The 15,210-nt window shown below is 44.0% G+C and overlaps 1 protein-coding gene across 1 annotated transcript in view; it reads right to left on the bottom strand.

Moving 5' to 3' along the window:
- Positions 1 to 1,748, bottom strand: part of NWD2 (NACHT and WD repeat domain containing 2) — a 181,353-nt gene extending 179,605 nt beyond the window's left edge. Inside the window, exon 1 of the mRNA XM_055138504.1 lies at positions 1,377 to 1,748. Coding sequence (XP_054994479.1) covers positions 1,377 to 1,527 — 151 coding nt within the window. The 5' untranslated portion in view covers positions 1,528 to 1,748. The remainder of the gene's footprint in view (positions 1 to 1,376) is intronic.
- Between the last annotated feature and the right edge of the window lie 13,462 nt (positions 1,749 to 15,210).

Raw genomic sequence — 15,210 nt, 5'->3', positions numbered from 1 at the left:
GTCCTTAAAAAGGTTGTGTAGTGCCAACTTGTTGGGTTTTTGAAATCCAGATTTAAGTAAAAATCCTGGAAGACATATTTGAGATAAGAGGATTTTCAAAGTTTCCTAAAAGCTTTCTTGGTTATTAAATTCGGCCAAAGTGAGTAGAAAAATGACAGCAGGCCACCCATCAGTCCTAACCAGAACAGTCGCCCATTTGAAATTTTCCTTATAATCCCCCTTGTCACAATACCCCACTTTCCCTGCTGAAATTTCTGCTTCTGCTTTGAAAAAATTTTTTGAGAAAGCCTATTTTTGTTGGTTCTCTCTTTCGTACAAGCAACCAGAGCTTCGGGTTTTCAAATAACGATTCTCCTTTTTTCCCCCTTTGGTCGGATCAAACCACAGCTCTGTCACAGCGCAGGAAAAAAAAAAAAAAAGCCTTGGATCTTCCATTTCTATTTCTGTCTGTGAACTCGCCCTACCTTCCTAAAAGGGCCATAGCTGTCGTTTTACCAAGCTCAAATGCTTCCTACTTTTTTCTTCACTAACTAGGAATCAAAGTTAACAGTCAGGCCTGAGAGTTGAAAGGCTGAGCGGCTGCAAAAAAAATTAAAAAAAAAAAAACCAACAAACGAGGAAGGGATTCCCCACCTGGCGTTCAGCGGAGAATGCAAGAAATCAACAAGTTTTCAGCTGTCGCCTCCCAGGTGCAGAGTCTGGAGCGTGCACGCGACGCTGTAAGCCAGACTCTCCTGGGGTTCAGGCCGGGGAACCCCGCAAGTGGAGCCGGTTCCTCCCGAACGCTCCATCCTGCCAGCACCGCCCAGCCAAGCGCCGGGTGCTTCTCCTCATTCTAACAGCGCGCACATCACTCCGACCTCTGCGGACTGTGGGTTCGCAAGGGGCTCCCCCGCCACGCAAGGCACAGGTACCATCTCCCCCCACAAGAGGCAGTTCTCGGGGAAATCCCCGCACCAACCCCGCGCCGCTCATCCCCTCCCTGGGCCTGAACAAGTGGCAAAGCAAGGGACACCCTAGGAGAGAACCCACCACGGGCTCCGGATTAGCGAGACTGTGTTTGCGACTAGCTGGGGAGGGGAGAAGAAAACGCTTCCAAGAAAGAGGAAAAAAGGGGAGGAGGTGAAGGGAGTGGTGGTGGCAGCGGCCGAAAGGAGCTTCTAGAAGCGTCTCTGGCTTCAGACGTTTCCCGGCTCGTCCCGGGTCGAGAATGGGGGTGTCCGAAGGGGAGTTCGCCGGCGCCTGGGGCAAGAGGAGACAGGGAGGTCCACGCGCAATTCCCACGCGCTCGGGACAGCCTGGGCTGGAGCCGGAGGAAGGGGGCGCGGGGCGGGCGGACAGACCCCGAGCCGCAGGGCCGAGCGGGTGCCACTCACCTTCGGGGTTGGCGCTGATGAAGACCCGCACGCTGCGGCCGGCGGGCACCAGGTGAGAAGGCAGCGCGCTGAGGTTCCCGGAGAAAGCCGCCCTGCGGAGCGCAGAGTCCCGGGCGCAGGGCGGCTTGGTGCCCGCACCGGCCGGCCACATCGCCCTGCGGGAGGGATGGTCTCGGCCGTCTCGGGCCCGGGGAGTGGCTGTCCTCGGCTGGCGGCTCGCTCGGGGCCAGCAGGCGGCCGCGGCTCAGAGTCGCTCGCAGCCCGAGGCGCGGCGGGCGAGTTGCGGAGCGCACGCCACCGACCGGCGGAGAGCGGCCATACGGACCTCCCCGGCCCTGGTCTCCGCCGCCTCTCCAACTCCTCCTCCTGCTCTCCCTCCTCCTCCTCTCCTTCCTCCTCCTCCGGCCCGCCTAGGGGCGTCCCCGGGGGCTCTGCGCGGCAGCCGAGCGGAGCGGAGGTCAGCGTGGCGCCTGCTACGCGCGCGGCGCCCCTTTGCGCCGGGAAGCGCCCGCGCCGCTCGCCCAGCCCCGGGCAGCTCCCGCCCGCGCTCCCCGCCCGCGCCCGCGGCGGGAGGAGGGGGCGGCGCGCCCGAGCCCAGAGCCCGGCAAACTTTTCCCCGTGAAACGCCGGCGACTTTCCCCGACACCCGACTCCGGGCGCGGTGCAGGAAAACACCCGCTGTCGAACGTGAGGGCAGCGGGGCCGGGGACTTGGGCCGGCGGCCCGGGTTCGGCTGCCCCGGGGCGCGACCTGAGCTTCTTTGGAGGGGTTGCCGCTTCTCCGGTGCAGGATGAATGAAGAGTCTAGCCTCGGGATCCTGAGATCCCCCCAAAGAGACTAGAGGTCAAGCCAGCCCCGAGCATCTCCCCGGAGCGCACGCGTGCCAGCGTCTGCGCGTTCTGGCCCGAGTGCCGGGAATCTGGCCTCCAGGTTCCACGTAAGCAACCGAGGTCGGACCCGAGCGAGGGTCAAAGCTCTGCGCTCGCGCGGGCTTCTTGGAAGGAGAGTCCCTGTCGCCCTGTAGTCCTGGCGCAGGTGGCTGCCTCCCGCCGCTCACGGTGCGCTGCACAGCTGTGTGGGGGGTGCGGTATAGCGAAACTGCGCTCTCCCAGCCGCCGCGCGGTAGTGGAACCTTTCCAGGAGCGGTCTTCCGCAGGGAGCCCTTCCGAGGTGTTCCAGGGGCTCCCTCTTGCTCCTACTTTTGGCAGTTCCGCCAGCAGGTCAGCTCGAGGCCCCGCCCGACCCGAGGATGTGCCGAACCTGGTACAGTCAAGGTGCGCGCCTGACTTTATCTGAAGGGTGCTTGCTACACGACGCCCTGCAGAGCGCAGAGACCACGGGTTGTAGCGGGGTGCGAGATATGAGAGTTGGCGTGTGGCCACTTTTCCAAGTTAGTGGAAGGCGTGTCAACCTAACTGATTTCAATGTGGCCGAGGCCTACCTCATAGGCCCTACCTGGGCTCAGAGCAGCCAGGTGGGCAGTGGGAGGGGGCTGCGACACGTGCGCGGTGATGCAGGCACAGAAGGACCCAGCCAGGAAATTGCCACCTGCGGGGCCACACTTTCCATCCCAAAGGCTGCTATGGATAATGCATATCTCAGAATGGGGAGGTAGACCTTCTAGAATACACGTGATTGTCTTGGGAGGGGGGTGGGCAGGGAAGGGAAGAGGGCGTGACTGATTTCTGAAAGCAATTTGAACTTTAGGGCCTGAAGTTTTTTGTTTGAAAGGAACAGTCGCTTTCCCCAAGTTTTGAGATGGGAATGGGGGGTGGGGGCGGTGGAGGGCAGTTCTGCTGTAGTTTTATGACAGGGTCTCTGCTCCAGGCAGCTGTGGCCTTAGCCTGGCCAGCACTTCCTCAGGCCCGGCTGGTGGCAGTGATGCGCTGTAGCCGCTGTTCATTTTCCTCCCCATCCTGCACTGAGTGTGGAGTAAACTCAGGAGGTCCCCGCTGAGTCTAGGTTTTAAAGACTGCCAGTTCCACTACTGAAACGCAGGGAGGAGATTGCAGTTTTTATTTTGTGATCATCTGATGAGCCCATAAAGAAATCCTGAATCTATTCAGCTATTTGTTCAATTGATTCCATCTAGCCCTTTTCCAGCTTCGTAATTCCCTGGTGAAAACTTCTCTAGCAGGAATCAGGTCTCTGGAAAGATCCTGATAACCAGAAGATGTGGATGGAGGGTTCTGGAACAGGTAAAGAATGCACAGTATTAGAGTCTCATCCTGTCTAAATATACAGTGTTTATTACCAGAGCAAGCCCCTTCCCCACCCTCCACCCCACCCCACACAGTGTTCTGGTCCCAGCATGGTTTATAAAATTCCAGAGGAATTGATTGAATATCAAGGACCTTGCTTTCTCTTACTTCCATGTATTTGATGATTTCTCTCCTTAAAAATCAGGTTTCTATCTGTGCCTCCTGACCTTTGCTTCTGATCTTAATACGATGCACTTTCTTAGACTGACTTTGGGATTTTGGCAGCCTCCATAACCTAATTAACTGTTCTAGACGAAGAGTTGAAGTTTAACATCTGCCACTGTCACTGCAGACCAAGGATGCAGAGGAGAAAAAAGAATCTTACTTGATCTGTGTGTTCATGCTTATAAAAGCTCCCTGCTGAGGCAGCTTTGCTGCAGGTAGAGCAGATTGCTGTCTCTTGGAGGCTTCCAGCTAAGGGTACCTAGTTTGGCCACCTGCGCGCATGCGCATGCACACACACACACACACACACACACACACACATTTACCTTCTTAAATCCTGTATTTTGCTAAGAATGGATATATTGAAACCAGAGATTCATTCATTAGCATGCAGATGGCATAAAGGAAGATTCACACATGGCACTAACACTTTGTTGTGAATTAACTAGATTTATTTCCCAACCTGAGGAACTGTTGGCTATACAAGAGGGTGGGGTGGAAGAGAGAGAAGGAATGAGGGAGATGGAAATGGAGAAGCAGGGCAAGAGAGAGAAAGAGAGAGAGAGCATGCACAAGAGAGAGAGAGAGAGAAAGAGAGAGGACATGCGCAACTGAAAGGAGGGGAAGGTTACACTCATGGTAAACTGGCTCTACACCTGATGTTTGGAGGCTGCCTTATTTGCAGTGTCTGAAACACTTGACAAACATGTTCTCTTTGGCAAATATCAAGTGTGTTTTCATTACTCCCATTTTACATGAGAAAGCCAAGGCTCAAAATAGAGCAATGTCTGGTCTAAGGTCATCGCACCAGGTGATAGAACTGGCGTTCAGGGCCCTTTTCTCCTGGCTGTGCTCACTGTGAGTCCTCACCTCTGTCCTCTAGCTATGCCCAGCTCTGGGTTACTAGGAAATAGGTGTTGAGGAGGCCTGTGTTCACAGATATGGAAGGCTCGTCACCACCTCTGCTTCCTGATTAGAAAAAAGATGTCCTAAGTCCATGTAAGGTCATATAAGACTTGAGTCTTCTACTTGTAGGAAGCTAATTGGATGACAAGGACTTCCTTGCTTTCTTTTTGGATCCTTTTCTGATCTCATGAATGTTGGTCAGGTTGAACATTAGCGAAAATGACTGAAAAAACTTAAATACCTAGAAATAGAAAACCAAAAAGTACATAAAATATGGCTTTGGATCCAAGCTTGTGATCAAGAATCAGCATTTGCCTCTTTTTCTCCTCCTCACCCAGTTTGCTGGCCAGAGGTTCACCGAGAAGTGTCCTGTATAAAATCATGGCCCTGGTCCTCAATCAGACAGTGCTGCTCAAAAGTAACTCACTTTGAAAGAAGAAAAGTGCTTGCCATAGAGGCAGGTTGGAGGAGTAGGAAGGAGGGCAGGAGGGAAACTGGGGTCTTTGGTGGTGGGAAATGTATACTGGTGAAGGGATGGTTGTTAGAACATTGTATGACTGAAACAGAATCATGAACAACTTTGTAACTGTGTATCTCAAAGTGATTCAATTACAAGGAAAAAAAAAAACAACCCAAAACCCAAAACCTCACTCTGGGGTCACCCAATAGACAAAGTTGAGAGAAACTATGTGCTTTTGGCATTCACACTCCCATAATATGTGATGATGTTTCTCATGCAGAGTAATTTAAAAAATAATTTTATAAAAAATGGAGAAAAGGAAGCTGATGATTTCTAACACTTTTAACAGTGTTAGAAATGCTAGGTATTATACTAGAAAATAGTTTTCTCATTGAGTTCTGAGGTCTGAGCTTAATCACTTATTCATCCCCTTGTCCACCTTGGGCATGCTGTCTCTTATCTACCTTTTGGATGCATGAATTTTACCTTTTGTGATGTCTGTACACAATGTGCAATCCAATGCTTATGTGATACAAAGCTCATCTACTTCCTTTTCCTGCTTGCGGGATGGCAATGGTGATCATGAAGCACATAATGAGGGCCCCTGGGACTGACGCTCACCCAGAAGAATAAAGATCCACTACTTCACCTGTAAGAGCATGTATGTATCCTCACATTTATGTGCATCAGTTATTGTGGTTCAAGAACTTTGGGACCTATGTTCTGTATTTGTCCTAGTATGAATAGAAAGTGACTTAAAACCAATTTTAGAAAGAAGAAAACATCAATACTCCATGTTACTCTATTTCAGAAAATCCTGTCAGTCAAGCTAATGATGTGTTTTCGTGTTTCCAAGACTTAAAGTAGATAATAAGACTTATTAGTTCTTTAATGTTCATAGTGTCTCTCCAATTTGAGGGAAGCCTGAATCTACTTTGCTAACATGAGAGATAGAATATGCAGTGTATCTCAGCTATGGTTCAATTTCCCAAAATTCCAGCTCAGGATATAAGTGAGACAATCAGGAACCCACTTACTTGTTTACAAAATGGAAATTTTCCATTTATGTGAGAATTTGTCAGCATAACAATTTGCCAACAGAGGTCGTTGATTTAGAGGTGTCTGCAGCACGATAGAATTCACAGCAGCTGGGTTTTAAATAAAGTTACACCTTTCTGAAATCGCTATCTGATGTTTTCATGACTCAGAAATTCTAACTTTATATCCACCCCCTACCAAATCTGTTTGATGTATTTTGATCAATCTGCCTCTTACAATCTTCTAAACATTGTTAGAAGAGCATTATGCATTCCACACAAAGTAGAGCAAGGTTTTAAAAATAAAATTATAATTCTTGATATTTCTAAATTGAGTTTTATTCTAAATTTATGATAGACAAGTTGTTTTCCCCCATTGTGGCATTAGTTTTATAGATAGTGCCTTTGAACACCCTCTTTTCACTTATCCCATCATCCAACACCTTCTTGGAGAATTGCTTTCTATGATGTACTTGGTATGGGAGGGCAGAATCCCTCCCAAGCAGTGCTTAGGGCATCTTAGGAACCACCTCCGACTTCCAGCAATACTCAACCAGCTTGGATGAATGGCTTAGTGCTTGAGCTCTCATGCAGAGAGGTGGTCAGAGGCCACCAGACCCATAGCTGGCAGTGCTCAGAGAGTCATGTGGTTCCAGGATTTAAACCTGAGTCCTGACCACTAAGTTATCTCCTCAGCCCCTTACAATGCATTTTAATACATGATAGCTCATCTTTATTTCAGTCATGTGAAGTAAATCTACATTTGCCATATTTTTCATTTTTAATATGAAAAATCAGACCCAAAGATTTTAGTGGCATGTCCATGGTTAAGTGTTTTAGATCCTATATATCATTCACCTGTCATTATTTTTAAGGTGAGATGAAAGAGATGTTCAGTGAATTGGGCAAAAAGGTCTTGTAAAACATCAGTGACTGTGTAATATTACTTAACCTATGATTTGGGTTTAAATATTTAGTTTTTGTTTTGTTTTGCTTTTAAATGTAAGAATACTTCTATTTATTCAACCACTGATTAAGCTGACTGAAGCAGACCTGAACTCCACATTATTATTTTTAAATTTTTTAAAATTTTATTTTTATGAAGTTGTTCACAGTCATTGTTTACATTCCACATTTCAACACCAATCCCACGACTATTACACCATCCCACCACCATTATTTCTAATTTTCCCACCACCACCCAAGCCTGCCCCGTAGGCAGATGCTAAATAATTTATTTTGTATTGTTTGTTATGAATAGTATGAGATGTCATGTGGCCACTTTTGCGGCAGCATGCTCATGGAGTGAGTTCTAAACTGCTTTAAATATTTGGGGTCTGGAAGCATCTCTGTGGTGTGCTGCTCTCTTCTGAGATTCATTTGTGAGTCTCTGAATAATGTCAATTAATGCTCTTAAAGGGCGCCCAGAGGCAGCCAGGAAACCAGAAGGGTGGGAAGATGGGGGAAGATTACCCATCTCCAACTTGATGAAGCCTGGATATTTCAGTCACGAGTCCCCCATACCTGTTTTTCAGTGGATTTATTCTCATGCATGGGGAGCTTGGGACGAGCCTGTGAAGGTCAGCCGTGAGTGTGACAGTGGCTGGGATCTGGAGGTTTGCAGCTGCCAATGTTCATTTGGGATAGGCAGAGGGACACACCTGTCCCCGTCCAAGGAGCCCAGGTGAAATCATCCTGGTGTGTGGGGGGAAGACATCTCTGCTGAGTGCCACTCTCTTCCGAGATTCATTTGTGAGTCTCTGAATCATGGCCATTAATGAACTTAAATGGCCTGATTTTGCTCTCTTTCAAGATTTGCTTATGGGTCTTTGAAGCAAGGTTGATATATGAGCTTCTCTAGCTGTGCCAGAAGTGGTTTGTGGGCATGACTCCCACATACCTAACTTTTGGCTGTTTAATTTCTCCGGAAACTTGGTCCCAAGTTGTTGGGGTCTGACCAACAGAGGCACAGCAGCAATTTGGGGGTATTAGGAAGCCCGAAGTCACCATCAGGCTGCTGCTGCACTTGCCCAGCAGGTACAGGTTGACCATACCCTCGGAATGATTAGTTTTGATACTGGCTCTGCAGGTATAATTTTGTGATCTTGATTTCAGTTATTTTGAATAAAGTTCAGCAGGGGATTGTGGATTCCCTTGGTAGGTGCATTGGTAAGTTTATTTCTGGTGTTGTACATGGTTGTACTAATATGCATTCTCATGAGTGGTGTATAATGATTCCCAATGCACCTTTGCTTGTATTTTTTAAATAATAACCCCATAATACCTTGAGGTAATATATTATTATGGTTTTGATTTGTATTATCCTGATGATTGGCAATGCTGTATATATTTTCACATACTTCTTGACTATTTTTATGTTTGGAAAAATATCTATTTAAGGTATTTGTCCATGTTTTAAGGAAATACTTACCTTTTCTGCTATGATGTGTATAAGCTTCTTTAAATTTTAAATTTTAATTTCTTATCATATATATAGTTTACACATTTTCCTCCATTCTATAGGTGTATTTACTATTAATTCCTTTGTTCTGAAGAAGCCTTTCAGTTTGATATAATCTACTTGTCTTGTTTAACTATTGTTTCCTGTGCTTTGCTGTTAATATTTAAAAGTTAATCACCAGTACTAATAGAAAATAAATTTAAAAATTTTATAGAGACACACAAAAAAATCCCCAGAGAGCTAAGGAAATTTTGTGAAGAAAAAACAAATCTTTTAACACCACATTTTTTGCTATTAAATTACATGGCAAAACTATAGCCATCAGAGCAGTACAGCACTAACATTAACAAGAGATACATGAACAGATGAAATTGAAAAGAAAATAGAAAAAATAAAGCCATACATAGGCAATAAAGTTATTTTCAAGAAAATTTCAGAGAATACTAAATGGGGAAAGAATAGTTTCTTTACTAAATGTTGTTGACAATCTAGATATCCATAGACTATCCACTAGATAGCCAAAGGAAAGATATGTGTTCTTTTCTTACATTATACATAGAAGATCGACCCCCCAAATCAATATAAAACTTAGATATGTCTCAAACTATAAAACTATGAGAATAAAATATCGAGGATGGGAGAAGTGATTTTAGAATAAGTGATTTAAACCTACATGTTAGTTATGAGATACTAAGAGGAGTAAAGCAAAACAGACAGTGTTATATCAAAATAGACTCTTGCCATAATCTCTAACTAATTCTGTCAATAAGGAGATGACAGTAAATGTTACTGACCTTGATCTAACATATGGCTGAAATTTGAAATCAAGTAACTTGCTTTACAAATGATTCTCTTAGTGGTGACATGACATATACAATGTGTACCTATATAGTTATATATTATGTATATGCAAGTATGTTTAATTATAATGCAGTGTTAATTAAAGGTTTTATCTTTTTATTTATTTATTTATTTGCTTTTTGGGTCACACCTAGATCATGCACTCAGGAATTACTCCTGGTGGTGCTCAGGGGGCCATATAGGATGCTGGAAATCAAACTTGGGTTGGCCATGTGCAAGACAAACACCCTACCTGCTGTGCTATCTCTCTAGCCCCAATAAAAGGTTTTATAAGATTTAAAAAATCATTTGATATGACTTTTTGATATGATATGACAAACAAAAATATTAGGAAATTATCTACCCTCTGTACACAGAGTTCTTTACTGAAAATAATAGAAACTAGTGCTGGTTGACTTAAGTGTGTAAGCAATTTCTGGAAAATTATTCAATAGCAGCCATATTATTGGGTGACCTGGAGTGTCATGCCAGGGAAATGGGAGAGCACAGAAGACATGAGCCAACTGGATCCACACCTGAAGTGTCACAGGAACAGACATCAAGAAGAGCATTGGCAGTGCTGCTGCTCAAGAATGAACATTGCAGAACACCCTGCCGCCACCATCGCTGGGTGCCACCGCAGACACCACTGCCACAGGGCACTAAACATTTTCATCACTATCCTCTTAAATTGTGCCCTGCACCAGGATTCTGGAGCTCAGGGAGAGTGTCCTGCATCTACACCCAGACTGTACCACATCTTCTAATATTGGCCAGAGTTGAGATTATCAAATCCTTACATGCCTCCTCCAGCCAATGTTGCTCTTATGGAGTTCAGAAAATTTGTATAAAGTTGTCCAAGAGATTGAAGGAATTTTGTTTTGTTTTTGTGCCACACCTGACAGTGTGCAGGGGATATTTTCTGATCAGTGCTCATGGATTGCTTTCGGCAGTGTTTGGAGAACCAGGGAGTATTTGGATGAAATCTTGGCCTCCTTCACTCAAAGCATGGGAATTAGCCATTTGAGCTATCTCCTGGCTTCAAGATTGAGTGATTTTGACATTCATAGTTATACAGTTAGAATAGCGATGCTATAATTCCCCACTGCTCAAATGTCTAGCAAAGTTCTCCTCTCTATGACCATTCTTATCAAGAACAAGAATTCTGATCAAGAATAAGAATGTGATATCAAAAAGATCCCCAAAGAGAATTAGGTCTATTGGTGAAACATGAGGCGTTGGAGTTATGTGCCTGAGAAGTCATTATTAATCAAATGGCAAACTATAGAATCTCAATAAAATATTCTTTAACAAAAGATCCTCCAAGCAGCCGTATTCTGTGTTAAAGTGTTCATACACTGATGCTCACTCCTTTGACACATGGGCATCTCTCTCTTGACTCATGGGAGATCCCCAGAGGCATTCTGTCAGGATCATTTCACACTTAATGCAGACACAATTTTAACATCTGGGTTTTCCAAGTTGGCAAATTATTCAATCACATATTAGAGAGGATGAACTAGAAGAGGAAGAACTGCTTTGTAGAAATGAGAAATGATTTCTGACTGCAGAGACAAAAGAAAAAGAATACAAGCAGCAGATGTGTATGAGCCCCACTCCCACCCCAACACATGCACACACACACACAGACACACACATACAATTCCACCCAGGTCACCTGATTTTGCACACTAAAACTCTGTACACCTCAAAATGGGGTTGATGAAATCTTTCAAATTCAGACACACTAACTCCCAGGATTTTGTAAGTAGTTGAGGTCAGTTTTCTGTAACAGTTCAGAGATTTCATACGTGGACAAATGGTGCTTGAGATGTCAAGTAGTAAATGTCAAGGGAGTAGTTGGGGATTCTTTTAACTCTACAAACAATACTTTAGGGTTATTTTACATAAGAACTTGAACTTGTAGTGGTGGTGGTGAGAGTATAGCTAGGAGGAAGTGAAAGAGCAAGAGAAGGAAGAGGAATCATACCAATAATAATAACAATAATAAAATTGATCTTTCATTGAACTAGATACAGGACTTTGAGACTTATAGACGGAAAAATATTAAGGAATAAGTCATCATAAGTTGGAAGAATACTATTTCCATTTTTTTATAGGAGGAGACTAAGGCAAAGTGACATCAAGATACTTGCCTAGATCAGACATAGTATGTTGGGGCCTGAACTTTCATGCAGGCATGCTGAGTCCAGAATCTAAGTTTCAACAATTGTATACCCCATCTCTGCAACCTAAATGGCATTCCAATAGTCACCCAGGCTAAGAAATAGCTCAAGACAAGGAAACTAAGAGGAAAATCAAGTGACAACACTTGTTGTCAAAGGGAAGCAGCATTCAAAGAATATCTACTCTGTGCACATTCACTTCCTTCATTCCTCATACGTTATATGGTATTATTGACCACTTTATGAATGAACAATCTTCATTTTAAAGAGTTTGTACAAAGATCTTGTCCTCACAATGCTTAAAGGTAATGAAGTTGGAATTCAATTTCTGTGCCTGGCCCTTGATGTTAAAGGTAGTGTTGCCCCACCTAATGGACAAATGCCCATTGAAAAAAAGAGCCCGTAGAAATGTGTCTAGACTCATGCTGATCCACTGTATTCACTGTTAAGTTGGTTATCGGACATTTTAAGTACATCTGTATTGCTAATACAAATTCAGTTCTTAGGAAAAATCATCTAATATTGGACACCAAAAAAGATAGAAATGACTATATAGAGATGCAAAGTTCTAATAATACAAGTGTTAATCAAATTAGTGATTTCTCAAACATAATCTTATAAATCAGGTACTTATCTCAAAAGACATTAGTTGACTATGAAAATAGAGGGCTAGAATAATGAATAATACAAGATCAGCAATCTCATAAAGGAAGTTGATGAGTTCCACTCAAAAAAAGAAAGAAGGCTAAGATGTGACTTTTTGTGACAAGTTGATGGAATTTCAACTGGCTCCAATAGTTACTAGTTATCACCAGAGGCTAGTAAGTCTTTCAACCTCAATGCCCTTCTCTGCAAAATGGACATGAGGTGCCTGCTTTGCTCTAGTAAATGGTAAATATGTTGAAGGATCTAGCAAACTCAATGATGGTGGTTTTTGTTAGAAGCATAGCTACATTCACCATTGTTGATTCAACAGTGGATTATAATAATAAAATGTCAAAAACTTTATGGTTTGGTTATTTCTATTTTATATCCAAAGAGTGATATAACAAACCAATCCAAATCAGCTAACCAATCAATAAAAAGCACTTGATATTCTTCACTTCTTTTTGGTGTGTAGTTTGAAACAGAATTTGAACAGGAGATGAGGACATAGTCTAGTTGAGATGAGAGAATATAGGTAAGAAAGGAGCTAGAGCATAATAATGAGAGAATATATTAACAAATATATTAACATCACAATTTAAAATGGAAAAAACCTAGTGTTCAAGGTCAAATTGAGCCAGGAGAAAAGCATATTATTCATCATAGTCAGTGACAGTAAATATGCTCGTCCTTGGTGTTGAAGGTGCTACAGAAGCTTGGGTAGTCTTTTTTCCTAGAAAAAGTCCTAAAAAATGCTTATTTATGCAGAACGTGTCAAGCCAGAGAAGTTAGAAAAAGGCTTATAAAACCCACTTTGCAAAAAGCAATCTGAGCAGAGTTGCCCACATTTACCTACTCCGGGCATGTAACTTTCCCCTTTAGTTTATGGATGTACTCTGTGTCAAGGGTCAACCTCATCTCAAAGTGAGGTGCATAATTTCCCACATTCCTCTTTTGTTTCCTGGGTTACACCTGTAGTGCTCAAGGACCACATGTGTTGTTAGGGATGGAACTCAAGTAGGCCACCTGCAAATCAAGTGCCTTACCCACTATGCTATTTTTTCAGCCCTATACCGCCTATCTCGCAGGGTCCTCTCTGCTTGCGCTTTCTTCTCCCAAGAGAAGTCCACTTTCTCTCTCGAAACACCTTTCATTTACTTCACTTCCCTTTATTAAAATTTCTTTGCTTCACTATTGATCTTTTCCTCCTTGTAGGGGTCAAGACTGGCTTTTCCTTTTCCTGAAAAGTACACAACTTTACCTCAGCCTGAGAACCAGTGCACCCCTAGCATTTAGGTGGAAGACACCAGCTCCCACTCTTCATAGCTCAAGTGTGTCTCAGGAACTGCCTGATGGTTGATTTCAGAGGCTCACAGGAGCAGATTGTCTGCCCTGTGCCAGGACTCATGCAGACTTCATAAGTTCTAACCTTCCTGGGCACTCACTGGCAAGCTCATGGTGGGTCAAGCAGGAGGACAGTCCTGCTCTGTCTATTGTGGCCTCTATCTCTCTGCTCTGTAGCTCCCCACACAGCCGCATTTGTAACTATATGACCTGATGATTACATTCCTAGAGGAATTCTAAATAAAACAAAAAATATGCATTCACACAGAATTTGTACATAAATATTTGTAAAAGCATTATTCATAATACCCAAAATTGTAAACCCACAGGCACACCACATAAAGAATGGATAAGTAAATTGTGGCACACACATATGATATATTCAAGAACAAAAAGAGATATATTTCTGAGAAATGCTGCAATGTGGGAGCCTCCACTACACTAGGCTTGGTGAAAGAAACCTGTCAGAAAGACTGCATATTGTCGAAGTCACTCTATGGGAAATGCTCGGAATACGGAAACTAACAGAGACAAAAGAGCCAGAGACAGATGTAGCTCTTAGTGGAGACTGGGAGGATGAGGGAGAAATAGGGAGTAATTGGAAAATGAAAATATTCTAAGATTAGAAATGGTGGTATTACACAAAAATACTGCTTACTAATGAACAGCACTTGTTTGGATTTGGTTTTGGGATTTTGTTTTGCCTTTATTGGGTCACACTTGGTGATGCACAGAGGTTACTCCTGGCTTTTGCATTCAGGGATTTCTCCTGGCGGTTCTTGGGGGACCACATGGGTTGCTGGGAATCGAACCTGGTTCAGCCACATGCAAGGCAAATGCCCTGCTTGTTGAACTATCACTCCAGCCCTGGATTTGGTTTGAGGGCTACACTTGGTGGTGTTTGGTGGAGGAGGCTGTCACCCTGGAACCCCGGGGTGCCAGGGGTTGCCTGTAATGCCAAGTATGCATGCAACCATTGAGCTATTTCTCCAGCACCAAGCAACACTTTAAATAGGAGGTTCTGTGATATTGCAGATGACTTGGATGAAGTGGGGAGCAATCGAGGTTGGAGCTTAAGAGATAGAAAATGTTACCCCTTTTCTGTTTAACTCATTTCTGTCACTGCGGAAGCTCATAGGGACTTTAATTTGTAAATTTTCTGTGGCCACCTGCCTGGTGTGGACACTTGTCTCCAGTGGGCAGTCATATAGCTACACCTAAGATGCACCAGGAAGTCCATAAAATTGCATATAAATCCCACTTGATGATCCCATTTCTGTCCCAAATCTTGTAGGGACACAAGATTAGAAAAACTTAATGAGGCTAATGAGGCAATTCATATAAAGTGCCTTCTCTTGCATGTGACTTATGTCAAGAAGTGGATAGAGGAAAGGTAGTTGCTTTGAGAGGGAATTTTTCTTCTTTCCTTTTCACCCACCTTGGTCACCTAAGGACCTGCCTGGAAGGATCAAGATTGGTAAGATCTGCCATGAACACCTCATGGCATAATCACTTGCATCTCACAGCTC

Source organism: Sorex araneus, chromosome 5, assembly GCF_027595985.1.
Source record: "Sorex araneus isolate mSorAra2 chromosome 5, mSorAra2.pri, whole genome shotgun sequence".
Classification (NCBI taxonomy): Eukaryota; Metazoa; Chordata; class Mammalia; order Eulipotyphla; family Soricidae; genus Sorex; species Sorex araneus.
Note: the sequence above shows the minus strand (reverse complement) of the source record. Positions and strands in the feature narration are given on the sequence as shown.